Here is a 24,646-nt window from a genome sequence, read left to right as displayed (position 1 = left end):
AGTTATGATTTTTACTAATACAGCCGATAGTGTCAAATTATAATTGATTATGAGTACCAAAGACGACTATCGTGTACGATCTACAAAATATTGAGTTACACGTGTTTGGCAAGGCAACCGACGTCACAAAGGCCTCTTATTGACGTCACAGTAGCTAAGATGGAGATTGGAAATAGTGATCGTTGACATGTTTCAGCTTTTTCAATTTCGGATAAATTTTTGCAGCTTCCAGAGTGACTTATTCCAAGAATAAAACACCACATTAAAGCCGTTACTGTCAACTTCTCCAGTTATGCAGTAACCCCCCCCCCCCCCCTTGAAATAATGTATTTAATAGATACCATTCATCAATCAGAATAAATTAGCGGTCACCACTGCGAGGCTCCTGGTGGTGTGTGGCGGCAGATTAGCGCCCTGTCCACAGAGGCGGCTCCCTGGCACACACACCGACACCGCTCACCGCCCACTCCCCGCTACCGCGTCATCACACGGGCTGCGTCATCCTCAGATAGCGCCACACTCGCCGCCGTTTAAATGTCGAGAGCTGACCTTCCTCGGCATCTGAAACGTGCGGCCATATCTGCTCTGAATGGAGATCGAGTGGCTTCTCAAGGAGCCTGATGTGTTCGATCAACATCGGCACTTCAAGACAGCTCCCCAGCCGAGATTCGGAGCAAATCACTTCAAATATTCATCTGATCTGACCCGCGATGCATGTATTCGGGTTACAACACCGAAGCCGCACTTGAATCTCATTTATCTGTCGGGTTATTTCTGGAAGAGAGCAATATTGCGTTCCAGGTCTCGGATTTAAGTCGCTATTTCGCTGGCAACGCTACTGCCTGTGGTATTGCAAACGCGAGAATCAATGGTCTCAGGTTTTCCGTGCCAACGTCGTCGGTAAACATACCGACTCATATCATCTCCAACTCTAAACAACCGCCTGCGATTTTTCCATATCATCATGACTGTTGCACAATATGATGTTTCCTCGCACTCAAAACTCATAACTCACTCACCAATCATCATTATACACATAACATTCCGTTTTGTGGCGTCTTCACCTAGCGTCGATGACGTGAAAATGCGGTCACATCGTGTTGATAGATTTATTCCGTAGCCTATGTTCCGAGGGCCGTCGGTCTGGCTGTGTGCCACGCGTGGATCGGGTTTTATGTACGACAGGGATTGAGCCGAGCTGCAGACGCCGGCGCTCCCCGCCGGCTCTGAGAGCTCGCGATGTCTGCACTTTCGGAACACGGTCTGGCACGGGCTGAGACAGACGTGAACGGCGCACATCTGACGAGTGAGTGGCGCATCTACATACCGGCATCGGAGATGTGAGCGGTGCATCTTTATACCTGAGCTGTAAGGAATAGAGCAGAAAACTCGACTGCGGGGTGTTTGAAAGTAAGGCGCGTATGCTGCCCCGTTTGCTAGACGCCAGACTTCCGAAGAGACATATTACTTATGCTATGCGAACGGAACGAATCGCTTTTTATGACCGGCCGTTATTTTTCTACGGTGATTTTTGAAGCAACACATGCCTTTACCGAGGTTTTGGCATTGTTACTCTATTGTAATGTCATTCATCAGTGATAACGTATGATTTATTACTTGGATCCTGGTAGCCACAGCAGCCTTTACAATGCTCATCCCCATGTTAAATTTAGTTTCAGACTTGGTGACGTCATACTGTACATTTTATGCCCGATATTCCCACTACCATAAGTCGACCACAATCCACGCAACAATTCTTGGTAGTTTCGCATCCTACCAAGAAGGTCCATCCATCCGTACGCTCTTTTGTGTCTAGCAGCACCATCCTTCCGCCATTCTATGTCAACACGTGTTTCACTTCTCATGCTCATGGTGCATGTCCTGGCGCGTGTCATTACGTCAGGGATGACGGCCGTGCGAAGGATGACGCGCCACCATACGGCCGGCACGTGCCGCGTCAGTCTGCACCTGTGACGCAGCTGGGGGGACGTGAGCTACCGCCAGTGTCCTCCGTGAGCTACCGACGGTGTCCACGGTCCGTGTATGCAATAACATGACAGGTGGCAGTATATTACACCCGGATAATATGATATCCGGATTAGTAATCAAATATAGTACGTGGGAGCGAGCTTCTGCATACAAATGAGCCGACATTGGATACGTTTTGCAGCGAGTTCAGCAAAGTGCGTATATAGATGCGCAAAATTCCTAGGGGCACCTTAGGAATTAGCGTTCTACACTTCCAGCAGCACTCTGAGGCGCAGATCTCTTAGATCTTTCTCCCATCTCACGGGTGCCTCGATCGGTGTGGGGCTGTGGGACAGACCCTTCCCTCGCCGACCGGTCGCTGTCCAGCCTCCCAGAAGGTGTCCGATCGGACCACCCGTCCCGACCGGTCGGCCACGGCTCAAGGGCAGACGGTGAAGGCCACGGGTCGACTGAGGTTTCAAGAGTTCATCTCCAGTCGGTTGGAGTCAGAGTCCGACACACGTGACTCGGGCTGGTCCCCGCGCGTTGGTCACCGGTGGGGCTGGCCCACGCTGAAGCCGAGTAGTGGTCAGTGGTCACTGGTCACAGGGTCTTCAGTGCTAGTCTGGCTGGTCTGTCTTTTGATGCAGATGGCTACGTTGACTAATGACCACAATGCTGGTCCTGCTGGTCCCTCCATCCAAGGAAGTGGTCCTGCCTCCTCGCAGTGCGCTGGCTCACCCGCTGATTGGTCTGAAGTTTGTGACTGCCTCTGACCTGACTACTCTGCTGGTCGGTCTTTCGATGCTGATGGCAGCTCTGGCCACCCAGCTGGTCGGTCGGCCGCCGCTGGTGGTCGCACGAGGCCTCCATCACCCCTCCGGTCGCCGCCGGTTTACACTCTTGTTCGGCCACCGCCACCGGCCGCCGGGGTGGCCGCACCCGAATTTATGTAGTGATAACAGGCCATAGACGGAGGCGACGCTTCGTAAATGGTGCACAGCTGAGGGGGAGCCTACCTACCTGGGCGGTACGGGGGTGGGGGTTACGAGAGGTCGAGGTCGTCACGGAGTACGGTAAAATGGGCGAGGTAATAACTCTGAGGTGTGAAAATGCTGTAAGGGACATACATGGGGCGCGAAATATAGATAGTGAAAAGTTACAGCATGTTTATGTGGTCTAACTTATGTAGTGTTTTATCATGTGTCGATGAAAGATATGTGACGTATTTCTTTGGCTGATGAGTTCTCTTTCATTCATAATTCAACTGGCTACTATCTTACAGCGGTGTGAATAACATGATATGGTGGGAGACGAATGCAAATAATTTAACTGACTGAACCACTTTAACTGACAGTGTATTTGCTAGTCAAACCTAAGTGAATGGCAAACAGAATATCAATCAATTCGCTTCCTTCCGTCCGTTAGAGTGAGGTGAACAAACCGATGCCGCTGCGCCGATCGACCGCGGCACGAGACAATGGACGCCTTTTGTGAGGCTCCACGCTCGCTTTGGGACCGTTCAGCCGGGCGCTCACAGAATGGAAGGGCGATTGACTTGGGAAAGGAAGCGTGCAGCTATGATGGAATTTAATACCGGGCCTGGTGAACGCATGCTTTCATAAAATGCTGCTTTGATTTTTATCGATGTATAGGAGAAAAAAAATGTGAGGGATTTGAATGGAAGTTGACTCGCCTAAATTCCCAACATCATGAGATGATCTACCGCTCATTTTGGGCTCATGAGTCCAACTCATAACGTCGACTCTCCGCTGAACTATTTCGAACTACTCGTGTACCATTCAGGTCAACCCTCTGTCCCAAATGCCGTGGTGACGGGTTGACAATCCCTGCGATCCACTGCGGATGCGACTGTGGCGCGCCGGCGACAATGGTGGTGCAGCAGCGACGATAGTGGCGCGGCGGTGCGCACCGATTGGCACGTCGCGGCCGCGCCTTCGTCGTTGAGCCCGCTGCTGGCGGCGATAATGACGCGCTCGGTATGCGGGACGCGGCGTGGTGTGGCGCGCTGAGGCGTGGCGCGGCGCGGGCGGCCTCTCCCGCCGCGCCCCGATGGAAGTAAGGGGCACCGGTTACTTGTCAAAGCAAAGAGCCCATCAAACCTTCGCGGCAAGAGTTGGACTGTTCTGTGTTACATTTGGTCCGAGCACAATTGCAAAGCAACAATGCCACTTCCAAGTTGTCTAAAAAGTGCAAAAGTTTGACATGTGAAAATGGACCAGCCGCGAAGAAAGTTTTCGATGGTCATTTCTGGCCAGAAAGAGTTGAACAGAAGTTGAACAGAAAACTAGCTGCTGCTCTCATCATTTTAGATCGTTCAATGCCTGGCTCAGAACGTTAGATCTCATCTCCCTCCAACCTGATTCGTGTGAAGGAAGAATTTGTGATGTCAGGAAATTTGTGACCGCTAACTACATAGGTTATTCTACGCTTTCTACGAGAAAAATAGGCGAGCTTCAGACATATTCAGGGACACAGAAGCGTTTATGCATCCTGCGAGCGGCGAGCGCGTTGTCGGCCGACGCGAGCCGTCCTGCGCCGCGTGCCGTCCCTCCCGGGCCCGCGCCGCTCGGCCGGCCGTGTGACGCCGGCCGGGTCACTCGGCGGGCCGCGGCGCGGCGGCCGCGCTGGCGGCGGGCCGGAGCGGCGCTCTATCTCGGTTTATGTCGCCGCTCGGGCCGTAATCGGCGACGGCCGCTGAGCGCCGGCTGGGTGGGGCCTCTCAACGGCGTCATCAGCGATCGGCGCACCGCCTCCCCGCCGAGATGACAGCCGCCGCCGCCGCCGCCGCCGCCGCGCAGCGCCGCACCGCCCACCAGCCCACAAACTTTTTTAAATGAATGGACGTGCCGAGGGTGCTTTAACTCGAACCTGTCGGTCAGGGGATCATATAGGCTTAAAAGTTTGATAAAAGGGACATGAATATGCTCTACGGAAAATCCACCGCTGAATCTGAATGACACGTGCAGTAAATCATTATTTCGGCTTTAATATCGATAAAAGGCATCGAAGACCACAGGCAGCTCTGAGACCACTGCCACCTTCTTCACAAATCCTTCAATCCCGCCTATAAGGACTCCTTTCGGGCGACTCCAGTCCTTTAATCACTGGTTTAGAGTCTCGGTGGCGTCTGGAGAGACTGCCGGTGGTCTCTGCTGGCAGCGACATTCCACCAAACCGCCGCCACGTTCGCTGCCTGTCGCCGGCCGCCGCACTAATCCCGGCTTCGTGTGCTGTCCGCGCGGGGACAGACGGCAGACCGCAGCCTGTCCGGTGGCCGGACCCGGCCGACACACGGTTCCCAGTACTGGCGGCCGTCACTGCATCGGCAGATCCGTGATAGAGTCGTGAGAGATCCGTGACTGATTCGTGATATCCGTGATCCGTGATAGATCCGTGTCAGAGTCGTGACAGAGCCATGACAGACCTCCGCTTTGAAAAGGCAAAATATTGGAAGCGAATTTTTGGAGGTCCGTGACAAATCCTCGGTAGATCCACAAAAACCCGTGACAAATCCTTTTGGATTTATGGCAGACTCGTACTCCGTAGTAAATCCATGACAGACTGAGCTCGTGGCTGATAGTCCCAGTGCCAGTTACACGCAGGTGACAGTCTGCGGGGCGCCGGACGGATGACAGGCCGTTTGTGACGGATGACAAGTCGTCATTGACGGGTCTCTTACACCCTGACAACCGGCAGCTGAGGACTCTCGCTCCGCCTTAGAGGAGGCCCGACGCGACGGGTGAAGTTAATCAGCCAAAATCGCGACAGCCGGCGGGTCAATCGGCGCTGGCTGTCATCAGTCGGTGGAACTCGTCAGACGACAGAGGACAGATTTTGTTATTAACCGGACATCTGACTTTACAACCATTAAAAAGGTGCCTTGGTTTGCACCATATGATTATTTTTCACATGGCACGTTAAGTGATTAGGAGATTTTTCCTGGCTATCCGATGGTCGGACATCTGTCTGTAGCGGTTCCATGACAACTGAACCAGTGACAACTGAACCAGGACAACTGAACCAGTGACAACTGAACCAGGGATAACTGAACCAGTGACAGCTGAACCAGGGACAACTGAACCAGTGACAACTGAACCAGGGACAACTGAACCAGGGACAACTGAACCAGTGACAACTGAACCAGTGACAACTGAACCAGGGACAACTGAACCAGGGACAACTGAACCAGTAGACAACTGAACCAGTGGACAACTGAACCAGTGGACAACTGAACCAGTAGACAACTGAACCAGTGACAACTGAACCAGTGACAACTGAACCAGTGACAACTGAACCAGTGACAGCTGAACCAGTGACAACTGAACCAGGGACAACTGAACCAGTGACAACTGAACCAGTAGACAACTGAACCAGTGGACAACTGAACCAGTAGACAACTGAACCAGTAGACAACTGAACGAGTGACAACTGAACCAGTGACAACTGAACCAGTGGACAACTGAACCAGTGACAACTGAACCACTAACCAGTAGCCCAGCAAGCAATTTTACTCCGGGCCCAAGCAAGCTGAAGTGCGGCTTGCCCGAGATTTTTAGTCGGGCTAAAGTCGGCCAGCGCTTGGACTAAAGTCGGCTAGCGCTTGGGCTAAAGACTAAAGTCGGCGTATGACACAAAAAACGCCGACTAAAGCCCATGCTCTGCCGGTGGTATGCCCTCTGGGCCTCTCGGCGAGCTCAGGACAGCCGTTGTTTAGCCCTAGTTGTGCGACGTTTGGCGTAAGCCCGATGTAAGCCCGAGCAGTGAATCCATTTATATACCGGAGATTCCTCTGGGCCCAGGCGGGCTGAACTCTGCCAAGCCCACGTTGCGTGCCCTGTCTGTCCCGAGTTAGGCCATCAAAGTGAATATCATTTATACGTTGCTAACTATTCGGGCGTCCCAGGTGGGCGTAACGGTTGCCACACCAGTTCGCGACCACCAGGCTAGCTGTCAGCCCTGTCAGCCCTGTCAGCCCTCTCGGACGGACACTCTAATAGATCGGACACAAATCAATTGGCAGACCGGCAAATTGGCACAGACCGTCCGTCCAGCCACCCGCTACCTTATGCTTATACAGCGCAGTACGACATTGGTTGTCCACTGGTTCAGTTGTCCGCTGGTTCAGTTGTCCGCTGGTTCAGTTGTCCGCTGGTTCAGTTGTCACTGGTTCAGTTGTCCACTGGACACTGGTTCAGTTGTCACTGGTTCAGTTGTCACTGGTTCAGTTGTCACTGGTTCAGTTGTCACTGGTTCAGTTGTCACTGGTTCAGTTGTCATACTGGTTCAGTTGTCACTGGTTCAGTTGTCACTGGTTCAGTTGTCACTGGTTCAGTTGTCACTGGTTCAGTTGTCCCTGGTTCAGTTGTCACTGGTTCAGTTATCACTGGTTCAGTTGTCTACTGGTTCAGTTGTCCACTGGTTCAGTTGTCCACTGGTTCAGTTGTCCACTGGTTCAGTTGTAACTGGTTCAGTTGTCCCTGGTTCAGTTGTCACTGGTTCAGTTGTCACTGGTTCAGTTGTCGCTGGTTCAGTTGTCACTGGTTCAGTTGTCGCTGGTTCAGTTGTCACTGGCTCAGTTGTCACTGGTTCAGTTGTCCCTGGTTCAGTTTTACTGGTTCAGTTGTCCCTGGTTCAGTTGTCACTGGTTCAGTTGTCTGCCTACCGTCTGTAGCGTCTTATCCGCGCCTGAGTGGCATAAGGCACACCTGAAAAAATGTGCAAATCGCATTTCCCCCACCATTGTCCGAGGTAGGTCTTGGCAGCCTCAGGAAGGCCGGATTCAGATGCTTAGCGTGGACTCGGAACACCGCAACGAGCTGAGTGATGGACATCTCCTAACGACCGTGGTCAAACCCACCGTCATTTTTTGTAGTGGTGCCTATTATTCGTCTCTCTCTATTGTCATTCTCCAATGTTTAATCCGATTGATGAGCTACAGCGACCGTTGTATGACGTAGAAGAAGCGTGATGACGAAGGTATCACATCCCTGTATGTGATGGTATACCGCATCTGCGTGACGCAATATAGAGCAGTGTCGGGGGATCAAACCTGAGCGTGTTCACGCGGCCCCAAGGGCAGGTCCGCTTTGTTAACGGTCCTCTCCGCCCCGTGAAGTGAGTCGTTCAAACTATCGGCCCATCGTTAATACGCCGCTATTTACGAGCGAATATGACTTCATCGACGCCCTCGAAAGGCACTCGCCCGAGCCTGAAGCCGTTTCGTGAGTGGAGCTAACAATGTTCTGCACTTCACAACACCTTCGGCCGACATTTTAGAGCGATCGTGTCGATGAATTTATGAACGTAAGATTTTAACTGCCGATAGACGTTTTATTTTAATGCACACTAAAACGCGAAGCATCTCTTGGTCACGATGAAGGCAAGTGAAATCCAGCCTATGGCTCCGACCAATTCTCCTGCAAATTGATTACTGTCCTGGGATTGTTGTTTCTTTGATTTGGTCTCATTTGAGTAAATATCCCGATGTGTTTTGTTTGAAGGCATTTTAGACAATATTTATTCCGATTCTGCAGCCCTCGGCTTTTGTTCGACGGCCAGCGCTACCTTGAACATATTGATAAATCACGTCATAATTCAGTTCATGACAGCCAAAATTGCTTCACTTATTATTTGAAGATTTACTGCAGCCTCAGATGGCTTGTGTGTTATGAAATTCTTCGAGCTATTCAGGTGGCATCCAGGAATCAGCGAAAGTATTATTGAATATTCCACAGTTTATAGCAGGCAGCTGCCTATATCCTCTCATTTGTGTCCGTCGAGATGTTCGAGATGTTCATATTTGCTAATGTTATCCAATTAGAGGCAATAAAAGCCACTGTATCATTGTCGGGATTTCCAAACATCCCCATGACATTGACCATGGTGTAAATCATGACTTGACTACCCCTCAATTACCACTTGATTACCGCTCTATTACGGACGGCACTTAGCGCCTCACGGCAGGCACCCTTTGGCGGACCGAGTCGCCGCAGATATCCTTATTTGCATCCCATGACGCAAGGGCGCCCGCATACTATTGGCAGATGAAAGGTAATTTATCGACTTCCGGGGACGGTTCGCGGTGCAGAGCCGGCGTCTGACGCAGGATGCCATTTATCCTGCACTCTGCCCGTCGGCCCCTCAATCAGCCGAATGTCCCATGATGCTCGTTACCAGCCAGAAGGCAAGGAAACGTGTTTCAATTTCGGGCGACATCCAAAGATGATTTAGTACGTGTGACGAGGTGGTTGCAAGTGCTTAGTGTGTCGAATTGTGAGGAAGATGTCAAAACTAGAGTTGCAAAGTTTCCCTACCGCATTACCGGCATGCCGGTAATTTTTCACTACCGCAGGTTTTTTTGTGGTATCTGGCATGTCTTGCCGGTAGCATGCCGGTATTTTTGGTTTTGCACAAAAAAAAAAAATTATTAGCATATGATTCAAACTTTGGACACTAAGAGGAAAATGTGGCATCTCTTGTAGGGGTAAACTGGAATAACAATGCAGGTTTTTTAGTATGCCGGTAATTTGGTGGTGTTTTTGCTTTGGGCGTGGTAGCATGCCGGTATCCCCAAAAAAAATTTGTGGGGCGGGGCGGTGCCGGTAGCAGCCTTTGGGGGAAACTTTGCAACTCTAGTCAAAACCTCCCAAGCAGCGACACTATCCAGCGTATTATCCCAACACTTCTTGCAACGTTCTCCTTATTCTTTTCCCTGAAGGATTCAAGTGTGAATAACATTTAAGACCCGAACGATTTAATTGTATGTCCTGTTGCCAGGGCTCTCAACTGCCAGCATTTTTATCAATATTGAAGGAAGCTGAACCAGTGTTATACCTTTGGTGCCATGCATCTGCCGTGTTCATTCGTCGTAAATAAAAACAGACGAGGTGTTAACTTTCAGAGCAGTAGGAACGGTCGCCAGTTGCCTTCCCGGACGTCGGTGTCAGGCGGAGAGTTACGTTTTGTTTTCTCTGCTGAAATCCACCGGCCCGCTGCCGGGTCGGTGAGAGGTTCCAAAACAGTCGCCGACACCGCCGACGGCGCCGCTGTCTCGTCCGACCCACCTCTGACGTCACAGCCGTCGTGTTCAGTCTCTACGTCTTGATTTGTACCCGAATTCCACCTTGGCTCCAACTGAGGCGTCTAGCCGCCGCGGAGTTGGCACCGGGCGCCAGGCGCCGGGCGCCGGTCGGTCGGTTGTTTTCTGGCGGCCCGCTCCGCCCCCATGTGACCGGCGGTCACGTGACAATCACGTGACTGTGTGACACGGGCGCTGCCCGGGGCGCTGTTCATGGTCGGCTGACCGGCTGACAGTTGCAAACGTCGCCAGTAATTGATGTGGCATTCCGCGAGCGCGCCACTGCCTAACCAGGCTCGAAATGCTGGACGTGTTTGTTGGAATTTTGCCGTGTGGTGGCGGTTTGCAGCTGGAGTTTCGGGAAGTGGTCCATCGGACTGGCTCGCTTAGACGGTCGCAGAGAACTCGGTAAGACCACGCCTCGAATGCGGCTCGTCCCAGCTGCCGTAAATGCACTTGTTTTCAGTTCAGAGGCTGTTGTTAGCAGTTCCAAACCGCTCAGAAAGTTCGGGCGTTTTGAGGTGCAACTTAAAAAGCACGGCTCCCTCTCTTGAGAAAACATTTGCAACACGCTCATGAAAATTCTTACCGGTAGCTCTTAACTCATTAGCTGCTGTTTTCAAAGTGGAAACTTGAGCGCTCACCAGTCGGCCGACAGAGAGGGTTTCGGTGAATCCATTTTGTCGGCGGCTGTCGGGTAGACTGTCTGTCGCTCTGGCAGACCTCTGGAACACCTCGGCACGTCCCGTGTGTGGGCCGAGCCGTCCCTGAGTGGCGCGCTGAGCGACCCCAGTCCCGGGAAGTTACCTGATCCGTCGGGAGTCGCGCATGAGAGCCGCTTCACTCGGCAACTCTTCAGCCAGTCGGTGCCCGCGCCGAGTCTGAAGTTTGACGGCAAATGCCGCTCTCTGTCGATCATGATGTCTGGAAGCAAATTGCGCGATAGACACGGTCTGGATTTATTCATTGGTGATGGCTGAGCTTGGTTGATTGTATTGACCATCAACCCTACATAGTATCGTGATTCGTGACCTGGTCCGTCTAGTTTTAATTAATCAACAATGTAGCATAATACCCCGCAGCGCGTGGATTCGCATTCCTTGCACACGCGTAAACTTATACGCGCGTATGTATGAGCAAAAATGTTTTTGTGCTTATAATGTTGCACGGAATAACAAACGTTGCTTGTCATGATTACATCACGGCCAATTTAAGCTAACTTGTCATGTTTACTCATTACTGCCTCCAAACAAACTAAATATAAAATGAACGTTCATATCTTCATGACACTGCCATGGCAGATGGACGGATTACCACAACCTTTCAGGCTTTGGTTTGATCCTTTGATCTGATCTGATCAATCGCTAAGTCGCCGTACCTGGAAGTCACAGGCATCATGTATGCCCATCGCGGTGAAACCTACTCTGAAAACTGTACGACTTGATCTGTACTGATGTGGAAAGAGGCCCCGCGGCGGCGCGGTAGCTTTTAGCCGGTGCATTGGCAGGTCTGGTTAATATTCGCTGCGCCCCGTGGGTCGTGTCACGGTCTGCACTCGTTCCTGAACCTCAGTATTCAGCGAGAGACGGCCTATAATGCCGCTCCGTTCTCACAAGGAATACAGTCGGAGCCGGGCGAGGTGGGATAAAGGTCAGCGCTAAGTATTGACTCTATTCAGTGGACTGATAGGACTGCAATATGGGAGGGCGTGGTAGACATCATAGAATATACATATAATTTAAGTGGGAAAAGAGTTGGTGGGCAGGGAAGAGTAGAAAGAGCGGAAAGTGAGAGAGGGCAAGGGAGAGAGAGAGAGGGGGGAGAGGGGGAGATAAACCATTCTGGACCGATGCCTTATTGAAATAAATCCTGCATATCACTTCTTAGTTCTTTTGTCTATTTTATCAATTAACGTTGACCAGCCAATAACACAAAACGGGTATGCGTGCCACCGTTCAACGTAGCACGCATACTCGCCACGTTTATAGACCGATTCGTTCAACGTAGATATTGCACGCATCTGCTGCTCCTCTAGTTTTTTTTTTTGGGGGGGGGGGGGCGGGGGGCGGGAAGGGACCAGCAATACATTAGGGTTTACGGCTCGAATTACAATGGAACACATCGCTCTTAATGCTACTGCTCTTGACATTTCGCTGTCAATCAGGCTTCATGAGTGCTCAATGCGCATCACCTTACCGGAAATTACGGATCCTCCGTAAGAGTTAGCTGCATATTCAATTGATTTGGTATGCTGTAATTCCCTCGTGCACTGGATGGTCTAACGCCCGGTTGTCCTTGCCCTACAATGTGCCACGGCGGGGCCTCTCAAATCCGGGAGTTTACCCCCCCCCCCTCCCCTCAGCACTGGGTGGGCCCATCCATTGGTGAAAACAGCAGCATTATCCCAGCTTACACTGAGCTTATCCATCCAGGGCGGCGCGTCGATCGGCCGAGCCGGCTAAACCCGGCTGGCTCTCCCTCACCCCCTGTGCTGAGACCTCGTTCCCACACCTCTGCAAGCCAGCCGCAACCCCCTCGTGCGCAGCACGTCGCCCCACTGTCGGGTGAGGCTGAACCGTCGCGGCACGTTGTTGGACAAAAGCCTGTCTTTGTGCGCGCGACATGACCCGTTCACGGCTCATCGCCTCAGACCCAGTGTGGCCACAGCCCGGTGGCTATTCTAGGAGCAACGCCGGACCTACAGTTCTGCGCCAATGTAAACTAAACGCCGCTGTTCGCGCTGCAAATGCCGCACCCGCCGCCGCCGTCGCCGCCGTCTGGCTTGTCGTTACTGACGGCGGCCGCCCGTCGAATCGAACAACAGCGCCGGGTCTGGTCCGAGGAGGTCGTATTCGACTGAGTGGTGAGCGCCGGATCGGCCGCAGCCGCGCCGCAGACGTCTCAGATGGGGTCGGTGTGAACGCGGAGCGGAGTAGCAATGAGGTGGCCGGGACGAGAGCGGCCGATTGATGCGTGCGATGAAAGTGGACGGTGGTGTTGATATCGCCGTGTAAATGTTGGGGAGCGGCGGCCGTTCGTATCGGCCGCCGGCAGCGTGCGCCGGCGCTGCAACCTGCAGTCCCGGCCGGCTGGTGACGTGGGTGACGTGGCGGCCGCTGATTGGTCGGCGGGTGCCCAGCCCCCCTATATAAGGCGGTGCATCGCCGGCGGCGGCAGACGCTGAGCGGTGCGCTCCAAGATACCTATAAGAAACAGGTAGGTCGGATGTTGGTCGGATGTTTTGAGTAAAGCCCTGGTGACGTCACTGACATTTCTTATATGGAGAATTTCGCCCATAAGGAAAATATTTTACATACGAAAATTTGTATTTCATTAGGAAAAAATACATTCTTTCAATTTCATCATGAAATTTATATAATTTAATTAAAAAACTTGAAATCCTTTGAGTGCTTGTCCCAACCCCTGCTATACCTTTGGTCACGTGACTGCCATGATAAACTTTGCGTTTTGCAATGTTATGACTTAAACAGAAGCAATAAATGTTACAAGCGTATTATTTATGATGTTTTAGGCAGCAATCGTGTAAAAACATCCTTGAATCATATACATTCTGCTTAAAAGAGGTCACGTGATGTTACCAGATTGTGCTCGGACAGCATCTTCTTGAACTTCGATTTTGAGTACTTTTTAACTTCATTGAGGCCAAATAACGGACGTGTTTAGTTATAAAATGAAGCAAGGAATCTATTGAGGGCAAAATTTAATCATTTTTGCACTTTCAAGCCGGGCTATCCTGGCATGAACTTCGGCCAGTTTGTGTGTGAAGCCTATGGTGAAGGGAAAACTTCACGCCCGGCTGACGTCACAGACCTCGGCTACCAAATCGTGTCCGGTGGGGGTCGGTGCGCTCGGCGGGTGGAGCCAAGGCTATAGAACTCCGGTGGAGCTCGGGGCTGAGCGGTTGGCTCGCCCAGGGGAGCGCTGGCGGACAGTTGGTCCGGCCTGATGGGCGGTCAGTGTATTAGCGTGTAATGAGCCGATGTGCATGGATAATACATTAGTTAACTGAGCCGTGGTGTTTACCCGAGAATGCGTGTTCCGAACAACTGGCGCGGTCGGTAGGACGGTTCGGACACTAGCGGGCACGCATTCGTTGGGTTGCACCATTTAAAGTAAATTTTTATTTCTATTTTATTTTGAATCGGCTCAGTAGAGTAACGTAACATGGAAAGAGAACTTTTACTTTTATCTAACTTTGAAAATTTCACGGGGAAAGATGGACAATCATGGGGTCAGTGGTACCGACGGTTCCGGGCGAAGACGATCGCGTTCTCCGAAGAGAATCGGCTGCAGGGCCTGGTCAGCCTGCTGCAAGATGGCGCCCTTGACTATTTCGCCTCGCTGTCGGAGGAGGCCCAGAGCAACCTCAAGCAAACTGTGGCTGCACTGGAGGCCCGTTTCGGCACAGCGAAAAGTGCGATGCAGGCGCACGCTGAGCTGGCAAACATCCGGCAGCAGCCCGGTGAGGCGACACGCGATTTCGCCGACAGGGTACGCCAGGCAGGCCGGGAGGCATACCCAGGGGCGAGAGCCGGCGACCCGTCCGTGGAAGCGACCGTCGTCAGCCGCTTCGTATGCGGCCTCCGTGAGGAGCAGCTGCGGGTGCGGGTGCTGACGAAGGAGCCGGCCAGCCTCATCGAAGCCGTGAAGGTCGCCGATAAATTCGAACGGCAGCAGGACGCACTCCGAGCAATGCGCCCGCCCAGCGAGGGCGAGGCGTTGGCGGTGCAAGACCGAGGCGCGCCCGGCACTGCGCGGCTGGACGCGCTGGAGAGGCTAATTGAAGAGCTGCAGCGCGCTCTGCAAGCCCTTGAGACGGCGGGAAGGCGGGACGCCTACCGCACGGGGCACGGGACAGGGGCGAGGAACTCCCAACGAGGGCCACCGAACCCAAACAGGCGGGGTACTGGGCGCCGTTGTTTTCGTTGTAATAGCCATGACCACCTGGTCCGCGACTGTCCAGCGCGGCAAGCACATGCTAATGAGCAGGCGGGGTGGTCCTTCCCACGCGGTCATCAGCAGGCGGGCCTGGAGTGGGCGGAGTGCCCCCGTGGTCCGTCTGAGGAGGCCGGCGGATGGACGCCTTTCTGTCGCGGGTGCAGCCGTGGGGGTCAGCGATGGGCGGGACGCCCGCCTGCCCCGGCGACTGCGGCCGTGGGCATGCCTGCCAGCCCGACAATGGGGGGCCCCACAGCGCACGCGGGTCACTGGCAGCGGGGGGACACACCGGCAGCGGAGTGCGGCCGTGAGTGGCAGCGGAGGGTGGCTGACCCACCTGCACTCTACGGTCCACCCACCGCGGGGCAGCCCACACACACGGGGGGTAGTAGCACCACACGACAGTGGGAAGGGTGCCCCCACATCTGCGGTCACGCCCGCGGGGACGCCGAGGTCATGTCACGCCAGCCCCCGGGAACCACACCGTCGTTCGTGTGCACGGTAAGGTCAGAGCCGGCGGGCAGCGAGGCTCCGCCAACAACCCAACCCCCGCTCGATGGAAGCGGGCATCACGAGCAGCCGGGGACCGCGAACTCCGGTTTGGTGAGGCGCTGCTCACAGGCTTGCGCGCGGGCAGTGGCCCTGGTGACTTGCACCGCTCGGGCCGTCTTCAAGTCAGCAGGGTTCGACAAGTGGCGACACTGGCCAGCCCCAGTGGCCCCATGCGGGGACCCGGTCGAGCGCGACGGGTCCGGGACGAGCCAATGCGGGGGCGGGCAGCTCAGCAGCGGTCACGGTGGTCACGGTGAGGTCACGGTGACCTCGAATGGGTCAGAGGCTGAGAGCGTGAGTCAAAGCGAGGGCGGGTCGCCCAGCATCGGCAACGCAGGTCAACCTGACCGACAGACCGCCCAGACCAGCGGCGAGGTCAACTCGGCTGGCGAGGTGGCGGGCAGGGAAGCACGCGCCATCAGCCGTCCGGGCGTCGACGGCGACGCAGGGGACGCTAGTCCGGTGGAGTGGAGCGGCAAGCAGAAGGCGCAAGAAGAAATCCCACCGAACAATCACGTCCGACAGCGTCTCAGCCATCAGACGCCTTGCAACACCTCGGTGCTGGGAAAGTGGGGCAGGGCCCTGGACTTTGGAGGTAAGAGTGATCGAGCGGGGAGGCGGAAAAGGCCCACCCCACCTCCAAGGGCCCCGGTGCAGACCGAGCCGGTCACACGCCCCTTCGAGCGCAAAGCCGGTAACGAGCGCGACTTCCGAGCGGCAACTGGAGGGCAGTCAAAGTTCGGCCTACGGCACAAGTGCCCGTGGGGCCACGGAAGAAGAGAAGGAAGAGGAGCCACCTACCGAGTGCGGGACGGCGCCGGTAAAGCCAAGATGGGGCACCACGACCACCTGACACCGTATGGTGAACGAATGTGCTGTTTGCCACGAGAGGTGGCTGCCGTGTGGTGCGCGCGGCATCACCCGGATCGCGGTGCGGGACCCGAGACGCCTCTCGCCGCCCTCGGCCCGCCCGCGCCGTACCGAGTGCGGCACGGGCGGCTCTGCCGCCCCCCTGGACAGTATGAGGCGGGGGGCTCGTGAGCTGTGTGGATCGCACGCACCGGAGCGTGCGGTGGACCCGATTGTTGAGGGAGGCGGCGCATACGTGTCGATTTGTCGAGCGCTCGAGAACGTATTGTTAAGTTTACTTTAAGTGTGTGTGCGCGGTTTATGTCGTTTTGGTGCATTGTGGTCTTTGTTGTTTTAAGTTTTTGTACATACTTGAGAAATGTGAGCGGTCGTACACCTCTCTTGTGTAGGGGGGGTGTGTGTTGGGGAGCGGCGGCCGTTCGTATCGGCCGCCGGCAGCGTGCGCCGGCGCTGCAACCTGCAGTCCCGGCCGGCTGGTGACGTGGGTGACGTGGCGGCCGCTGATTGGTCGGCGGGTGCCCAGCCCCCCTATATAAGGCGGTGCATCGCCGGCGGCGGCAGACGCTGAGCGGTGCGCTCAAGGGTGCGCTCGGCGGGTGGAGCTCGGGGCTGAGCGGTTGGCTCGCCCAGGGGAGCGCTGGCGGACAGTTGGTCCGGCCTGATGGGCGGTCAGTGTATTAGCGTGTAATGAGCCGATGTGCATGGATAATACATTAGTTAACTGAGCCGTGGTGTTTACCCGAGAATGCGTGTTCCGAACATAAACGCTGGGGCTGCGAATTTACACGTGCTGTGACAGGAAGTTATGACATTTATGTCGAAAGCTGAAACTGAGGGTCACGCTGGGCTTTGGTGGACCGATACATTCTAACAAACAGACAAGTGATAGCTTGAAGAAAGAAAACTGAAGCAAATTTGAGGACAGGGAAAGACAATCGGTCAAAGGTTTTCATTCCTGCATGTTCTATCTACTCTAAACGTCATGAACGATCTGTATTTATGTTTTTATTGACAATTGTTTTTTTAACTTAATTTTTACACACGAAAGCATTGATTTCACTGTAAACTTCACTAGGCAAGGTTAGAAGTAAATAAGTAACCTCATAATAACCTCATAATAACCTCATAATAATTTATAAGTAACCTCACGTTTGTTATGACCAAGTGAAGACCCATCGATAAATTACTCACAGATATATGTGCCAGCTGCAACCCTTTCCCAATGACAAGCTGAGTGGAACTGTTACTAGCAAAACATACGACTACTACAAGCTTACAAGCTTTAGTGCATGTGGTTGTCAAGTGGCTAATTTATAGCACGTAACTTCGAAATAAAAACAGTCAGCGCAACAACGTGCAATGCGAAGCACATAAGATTTATAATCCTTGATCAGACGTGACGCGTCATTCAAACCCGCTGACAATTAAAGGAATGTTTTTTTTTTGAATTTTGTTCCTTTTTTCGTGATTGCCTATTCACACTAACACCTATTAGCACCTATAATTTCATCCTTTAATCTTTTCTACTTTTCAAAAAACTCTAAAACTGAAAGGAACGCTTTTATATTACGGCGATTCTCTATCAGTGTTTCTCTTAAATTCACTTAAAAACACTATACCTACATGTCCAATTGAAAAATCAATGGGAGCGACACGCATAGCTCCCATTGATGCACACTTATGTTACATGCAATATTCCGTGGAAAAAGATGAAGGGTCTCTGTCCGACTCAGATTACTGATGTTCTGTGATGACGTAGGTGTCCGTGAATGTTGCTGTAAATAAACGTTCATCGCTCCCCCACGTCGCATCACGCCACTTGGATCTGTTTTGATGATCGGTTAACAGGTCATCGTGAGATATTTAGTGCAAATCGATTAATCGACTTTCGTCAAGGAGGCAGACTATCGTCTGATGGGTCGCCAATCACCCATGCTTATATTTCGGCGACCTTTTGTTTACTTTGCTCTATTTTTGGAACCATAATACGGATGTGGAAGTTAGCTATTTTATGCATTTCTGACGAAATTACCGTCCGGTGCATTGTTCTCGCTTTCCAAAAATTGAATCGATCTTTACCATGACAAAGTTGTGCCCATCAAGCCGATATGCAAAGTGATTGGACGAAACCCCAAATGTTTTTTTTTTTTAATCGCTTGCCAGTCTTTCTCTCCCCCTCAATCTTTCTCTTTCTCTTTCTCTCTCTCTCTCTCTCTCTCTCTCTCTCTCTCTCTCTCTCTCTCTCTCTCTCTCTCTCTCTCTCTCTCTCTCCCTCTCTCTCTCTCTCTCTCTCTCTCTCTCTCTCTCTCTCTCTCTCCCTCACTCCTTCCGTCCCTCCCTCCCTGCGGTTTTCTTATGCATACGTCATAGCATGTGCGGTTCACAGGTGTTGATGTCAGAGGTGGGACGGGATACCCTGGGGTCATTGGGGAGTTATTGTCGCTCACCCTGCCCCTCCACGACATGGATGCGACTGTGTAGCGCCATGACAAGCAAGAGGCCGGCCCTCGACCGCGGGTGAACCCGGTACGATCTGTTTATGACTGCGTTCCGTTCCTCTCCTGCAGTCGTCACCGATCGGGCTGCTGTGACCTCATCCGTGGAAGTTTCTCACGCGAGCTTCGCACGCCACAATGGATCTCTACAACAACTCGGTGAGTGCTCCCGAGGAATGTTTGGCTTCGGTTTTCGGATTAGTGCATGAATTAGTCACAGTGCTGACATTGAGATGATGTTTGTTGGAGGATGCTGTTCAAACGAATGCTTTTGGCCTTTTGGTCTAACACTTGAATTGTTGTCATACCGAAAAATCAAAAAACAATTGTAAAGCGCTGTAAAGCAAGACTGGAATAGCAGTCGATACCTAACTACATGCTACGAGCGTAGAATCAACTTTTAAACCTATTTCTCGAATGCTTTTAACAGTTCGGTCTTTAATTTCAAAGGAAACACTAACCAGAGCTTAATCTCTTAGCACATAGCCATTTCATGCAGTTGCGTCGTCGTATGCCTACCCAAAAACAAAAGCCAGATAAAGGCATGCATGACAGCGATGACACTTTTATAAAACTGCAATATACCATATTGTCCTCCATGGGGGTTTCGATGTGGCTTCTTGGCTTTCGACCAGAGTAAGCATCAATTTGACGGAAGGGTCGGTCACTGCAGGCGCCGACTGGTATCACCTCTGCTTCATTCGGTGGAAGATCCTTCACCGAAAGTGCAAAGGTCAAAGACTGGGTGCAGCTGTTTCTCGCAGTCTTGGAATCGAATAATGTTTTGACTTAGCTCTAATTGGGCGCCCCTGTCATTTCCTACATGCCGGGGTATGTCTTAAGCACAGCACGAGCCGGGCAGTAAAACTATGACCAAGAAACTGTCGGTGTCAAAATGCCATGTTATTTGATAGGCCGGGCAAGAAACAAAAGTTTACTGCCCGAGTTTACTGCCCAGGGCAATGACCTCTAAACTACAGTTTATCGCATTAGCCCAGAGGATTGACAGGGAATGTATATTTGACATCATTATTGCATGATATTTGCCGCGTACAATTAGAAAACTAACATTTTTTGGTAAAAAATATCTGCTCTGCTTATCAAGGGTTTTGAAATATTTGTATTGGTTACAAAGCCGAAATGATGGTAAGATGTGCGCCTAGGTAATCGAAATCCGTTATCGCTTGTTGTCTTATCTTCGTTTGATATGTTCACTGATACCTTGGGCCTAAGTTATTTCGTTATTATTTGACAGTTGTAGTCCTTTCCTCGAAGCAAACATGTAAAATATGGAAAATATAATGTATTTCACGAAAGTTTAGCCATAGGGCATCAACAAAGTACGACTACATAAATAAAGAAAATATTCTTGCAAGAACACTGGAAAATTCACGTTAATCACTAGGAATATTATGCCTTCTTCTTGTTCTTATGTCGTGACAAATTATTCATGTACCTATTATGTTCCTTGGATATCCAGTTGTTGTGCTATTCTGAGTTGATATTTTCAGACACGATTCTTTTTGAAGTAGGTGTTTTGATGCATTTTCTTCTATCAATTTCCTTTAAAGCTTTATCCACAGCAGTAGCGCAATCACTGTTAGGAAATTATGGACAAAACAATTGTATAAAAGTGTCACCAAAACCTGTCGAAACTACTTAGCAGGTATGCGGCATGTAGGAAAAATCTTACTGACCTCTGACCTCAGCCGTACGAAATTATTTGGAAACTCTGTTTGCAAAATTTGACTCCGGCCCTCGTGCTTCGCACTCGGGCCTACGTCAATTTTGCAAACCTCGTTTCCAAATAATTTCGTCGGCCCGGTCAGTAATATATATTGATTGTTGATCTGTTGTACAGCTGCCTCCGCTAGATTGTCGTCTATTTTTTAGAGTGCTGCACAGCCAGAGTTTATTTGTTGGCGACGAAAATGCAATGCCTAAATGGTAATATCGTGGGATGTGGGTTGCAGGTTTTTCATGTGCTTTGAATTGAAAAAGCTTGGACTTTGGAGTGATTTGACGAAAATGACGTTGAGTGGGCAGGACTTCGTTTTCCATTCGTATCCTCAGTTTAGCCAACGACGCTTTGTCTTTTACCCCTATCTTGTTCACTGTATACTATTATAATTATATGTAATGTATGCATATGTATATGTAATTACATGTTTAATATAGGTACATTCACATCCCAAACCACTATAAGTGCTGAGAATTGCGGAAAACGTACTCTTCTATTATGGAATAAAAACGCGGCCAGCGCATGCCTTCGCTAAGCCTTTGCGCGCCATTCCTGCAAGAGCTAATTTCACGCGAGTGGACACTAAACCCCTCGGCTGGCCATCTGGGATCAGAGTGGCGGTGACCCTCTGTGCTGCACTGGGTAATGTCTAAGGTTATGCCGCGTCTATTTAACGTCGACCTGCATCTGTCGCTGCACGGCCGGCCGGGCGGTAACTCGAACGGTGGACTCCGATCCCCATCAGTCGGCCAGACCATGCGGATCAAGGCTGATACGCCGCCGGCCCGCTCCCACGACATTGTCCATCACCGACAATCGCCCATAGCGACCACCAAATTGCCGGCCAGTTGCAGTTAGTGAGCTGTTAAAGCGGAGCGGCCAGCCGGACAATCGGACGGTGATCTGACTCCCGCGCCGCGGCGCCGCGCCCCTCCGACCGGCCGCCGGCGAGGGTGACCGGTCAGCCGGTGATAAATATTCACCGGCTAGCGACTGTCCGCCAGCGATGCCACTGATCTGGCATCGTGTGTCTCTTGGCTGATGAGCGACGCAAGCGACTGGAAAATTAACTAGTCACGTGAACGTGAACGTGAATGATCCATTGGCCCCAGAAAGAACAGGATATGAGGCAAGTAGCGGCCGTGGTCGTTTTTTAGTGGCTGCTGGTTGCTGAATATGTCATTTTCTACTCATTTTTAATCTCCTTTTTGTTCATCTTTTGGAACTGGAGCTACGAAGCATAACGATTCCATGACGGTTTTTCGTCCAGCAGATTTTCGTCGGACAATTTTTCGTCCGCAGATTTTCGTCCGACTTTTTTTCGTCTCGCATTTTTTCGTCTGTACATTTTTTCACATTTTTTCGTCTGTGCATTTTTTCGTCTGTACATTTTTTCGTCTGTACATTTTTTCGTCCGGAAATTTTTTCGTTCGTATATTTTTTCGTCTGTGCGGTTTTTCGTCCGGACATTTTTTCGTCTACAATTTTAACGTAACGTAACCTAACCTAACCTAACCTAACCTAACCTAACCTAACCTAACCTAACCTAACCTTACCTAACCTTACCTACTGATGTTTGCCTACCGGGGGATAAGGAAAAAGTTACTTGCATGAATAGATTGCAAGCAATGGTAAGTCAAATATTTTTAGGTTAAGTGGTTATGCATCAGGCTTCAGGCCTTCGGCCTGAAGCCAGATACACAACCACTTAACCTAAAAATATTTGACTTACCATTGCCTGTAATCTCTCCTAAGGCATTGCCTTCGGCACTGCACTGCTTCGCCCCGAGTATTATTATGACGTCATTTGCCTCCACAGTTGAATAGCATTGTAGTTTGTTTTCACTCAACCTTGGGTGAACAGACGTAAAATTTATTGAACGAAAAAATGTCCGGACGAAAATATGTACAGACGAAAAAATATACGAACGAAAAAATGTCCGGACGAAAAAATGTACAGACGAAAAAATGTACAGACGAAAAAATGCACAGACGAAAAAATGTACAGACGAAGAAATGCGAGACGAAAAAAAGTCGGACGAAAATCTGCGGACGAAAAACTGTCCGACGAAAAAATGTCAGACGAAATTTTGTCCGGACACGAGCATAACACATGCTGTTTACCGTGAAGTTTTTTTATGTAACTTAGCCTCGTTGCCACATTTACCACTCTTTTAGTTCCCATTCATTCTACATTCATCAATTGCCATGCTGTTGATTTTTCTCACTCCCTCACTCTCTTTTTTTTTGCCTGTGTGATGATTAGGTATCTGTCCGTCTATGTCTGCTGCCTTCGTTTTTCATCCGTTGCAAATGCGATGCTGTATTTGTTTCTTACGGGTGATCAGGTGAAGAACACTCGAAGCTTAAAGGGACACTCCCACCTTAACATTAGTTTTGAGTTGAGATAGCCAAATTGGTGGCCATGGCCTGCAAATACCGGTTTGGGCACTCACAACATCGACAAATGCTTTAAATCGGAGATATGGAATTTCAAACTTGCAGTTTTCGGATTCTAAGGGGCTAGTGCATTGGTATGCCCCCTTAGAATTTGTGACGTCAGCGGAGATCTAACGATTTTTAAATCTTTTACTAAAACGTTTGGTAGCACGCGGTGGTATATGCTGCTTTGCGCGCAACAAATGCCGCACTTTCAAATAAAGTCGCTAGGAACAGCGGAGATCCCAAAAAGTAAACAAAAGTAAAAGTCTAATATCTTGAAAACCGGTGAATATTTTTCGATGAAATTTGGTAGATATTCGTTTTCGCTCTTTCTGAACCGAGCGACATCACTTTCGTGCCAATCCATTAACTTTTTTGAAGGTGGGAGGGTCCCTTTAATGCTCGGTTCGGTCTAGCAGCCTTTCTACATCACTTTCACGCACTCGGTTTCGCTATGTGCTCTCAGCCTTGCAGTGCGTAAAATGTGCGAGGCGCCGATGGCGTCCGTGGGTTATTATACATAGTTCTGCTATAGCTGCGTGGTGCGCAACCAAATCCAAACTGCTCATAAAATGATCATTGGGCACGTCAGGGTAGGCTAGGTGCGGCAAAGCATCATTATCATTTTACGGTCCCCTAACATTTATGGCACGTTCATGCTATGCATTCCACGTGATGTATGCAACATTATTAAGACATGACTCCACAGAGCGGCACTTACGCTCTAGTAAAGACATTATAACAATTCAATTACCTGCTAGGTGAGGGATTCTGGCATTTACACATCTCGGCGGCTTTATCTCGCTCACGCTGCACGGGACGAACGTGTGTGAAAGCGCCCTTCTTGGGCACGGTTTTTATGAGTCGTCGGCCATTTTTTCGACCCTAAACTGTTGGCGAGGTCGGCATCGTGACCTGGACGACCGATAGCCTCCATCAGTGTGCCCTAAAGACCGGCCCCGGTGGCCATTTGGCAGAGGTGGCCGGCGGCTCTGGCCGCGTGGGGAGCCGCGCCTCCGTCCGCCGCCGGCGTCCATCACCGCCGACCGGCCGGCGGCACGTCACGTGTCCCGTGGCGGGGGCGGGGGCGGGGGCGGCACGCTGCCGCCGCCCAGCCTCCGTCGGCGCTGGTGTTCCTTTTTGTCGCTGAACTGAGCCACCACCGTGCGCCGCCGCGGCGCCGCCGGCCCATTTTCTCCGCGGCAGCCGCCTGCGGGCGAGGGGTATGCTGTGCCGCAGTGCACGCCGACCGACGGGCCAGCCTACCCGCCATGGGCCGGGGCGGAGCCCGCCGCTCGCGATGAGGGACCGCTCGCTGTCGGTCGACTGTCGCGTGGGTCTCGTCTTTTCCGGGGATCCTGACAGGCCACCAGTGAGATGAATATTTATGGCAGCAGCTTCCAGCGGACACAGCTAGGGAACGATGGCTCAAAATTAGATTTCCCGTGGTGTTTCTTGCAACACTAACCATGATGGACCTGTACAATGTGTCATATTTATGCAAGACGACATAATTGA

At 51.5% G+C, this 24,646-nt stretch overlaps 1 protein-coding gene across 5 annotated transcripts in view; it reads left to right on the top strand.

Annotated features, from left to right (window-relative positions):
- LOC122385119 (calcitonin gene-related peptide type 1 receptor-like) overlaps positions 1-24,646 on the top strand; it is a 137,659-nt gene that overhangs the window by 23,855 nt on the left and 89,158 nt on the right. For 3 of the 5 annotated variants that reach the window (XM_043373125.1, XM_043373124.1, XM_043373123.1), the window contains exon 3: positions 19,018-19,104. In XM_043373125.1, the coding sequence (XP_043229060.1) occupies positions 19,084-19,104 (21 nt within the window). In that variant the 5' untranslated portion in view covers positions 19,018-19,083. Of the gene's footprint in view, positions 1-12,856; positions 13,286-19,017; positions 19,105-24,646 lie in introns of those variants that run through there. The other 2 variants (XM_043373126.1, XM_043373127.1) reach the window with 2 other exon arrangements.

The sequence above is a fragment of the Amphibalanus amphitrite genome, unplaced genomic scaffold (assembly GCF_019059575.1).
Source record: "Amphibalanus amphitrite isolate SeventyFive unplaced genomic scaffold, NRLGWU_Aamphi_draft 000209F_arrow, whole genome shotgun sequence".
Lineage (NCBI taxonomy): Eukaryota > Metazoa > Arthropoda > Thecostraca > Balanomorpha > Balanidae > Amphibalanus > Amphibalanus amphitrite.
The sequence above is the reverse complement of the archived record's forward strand: the minus strand, read 5'-3'. Positions and strand labels throughout refer to the sequence as shown.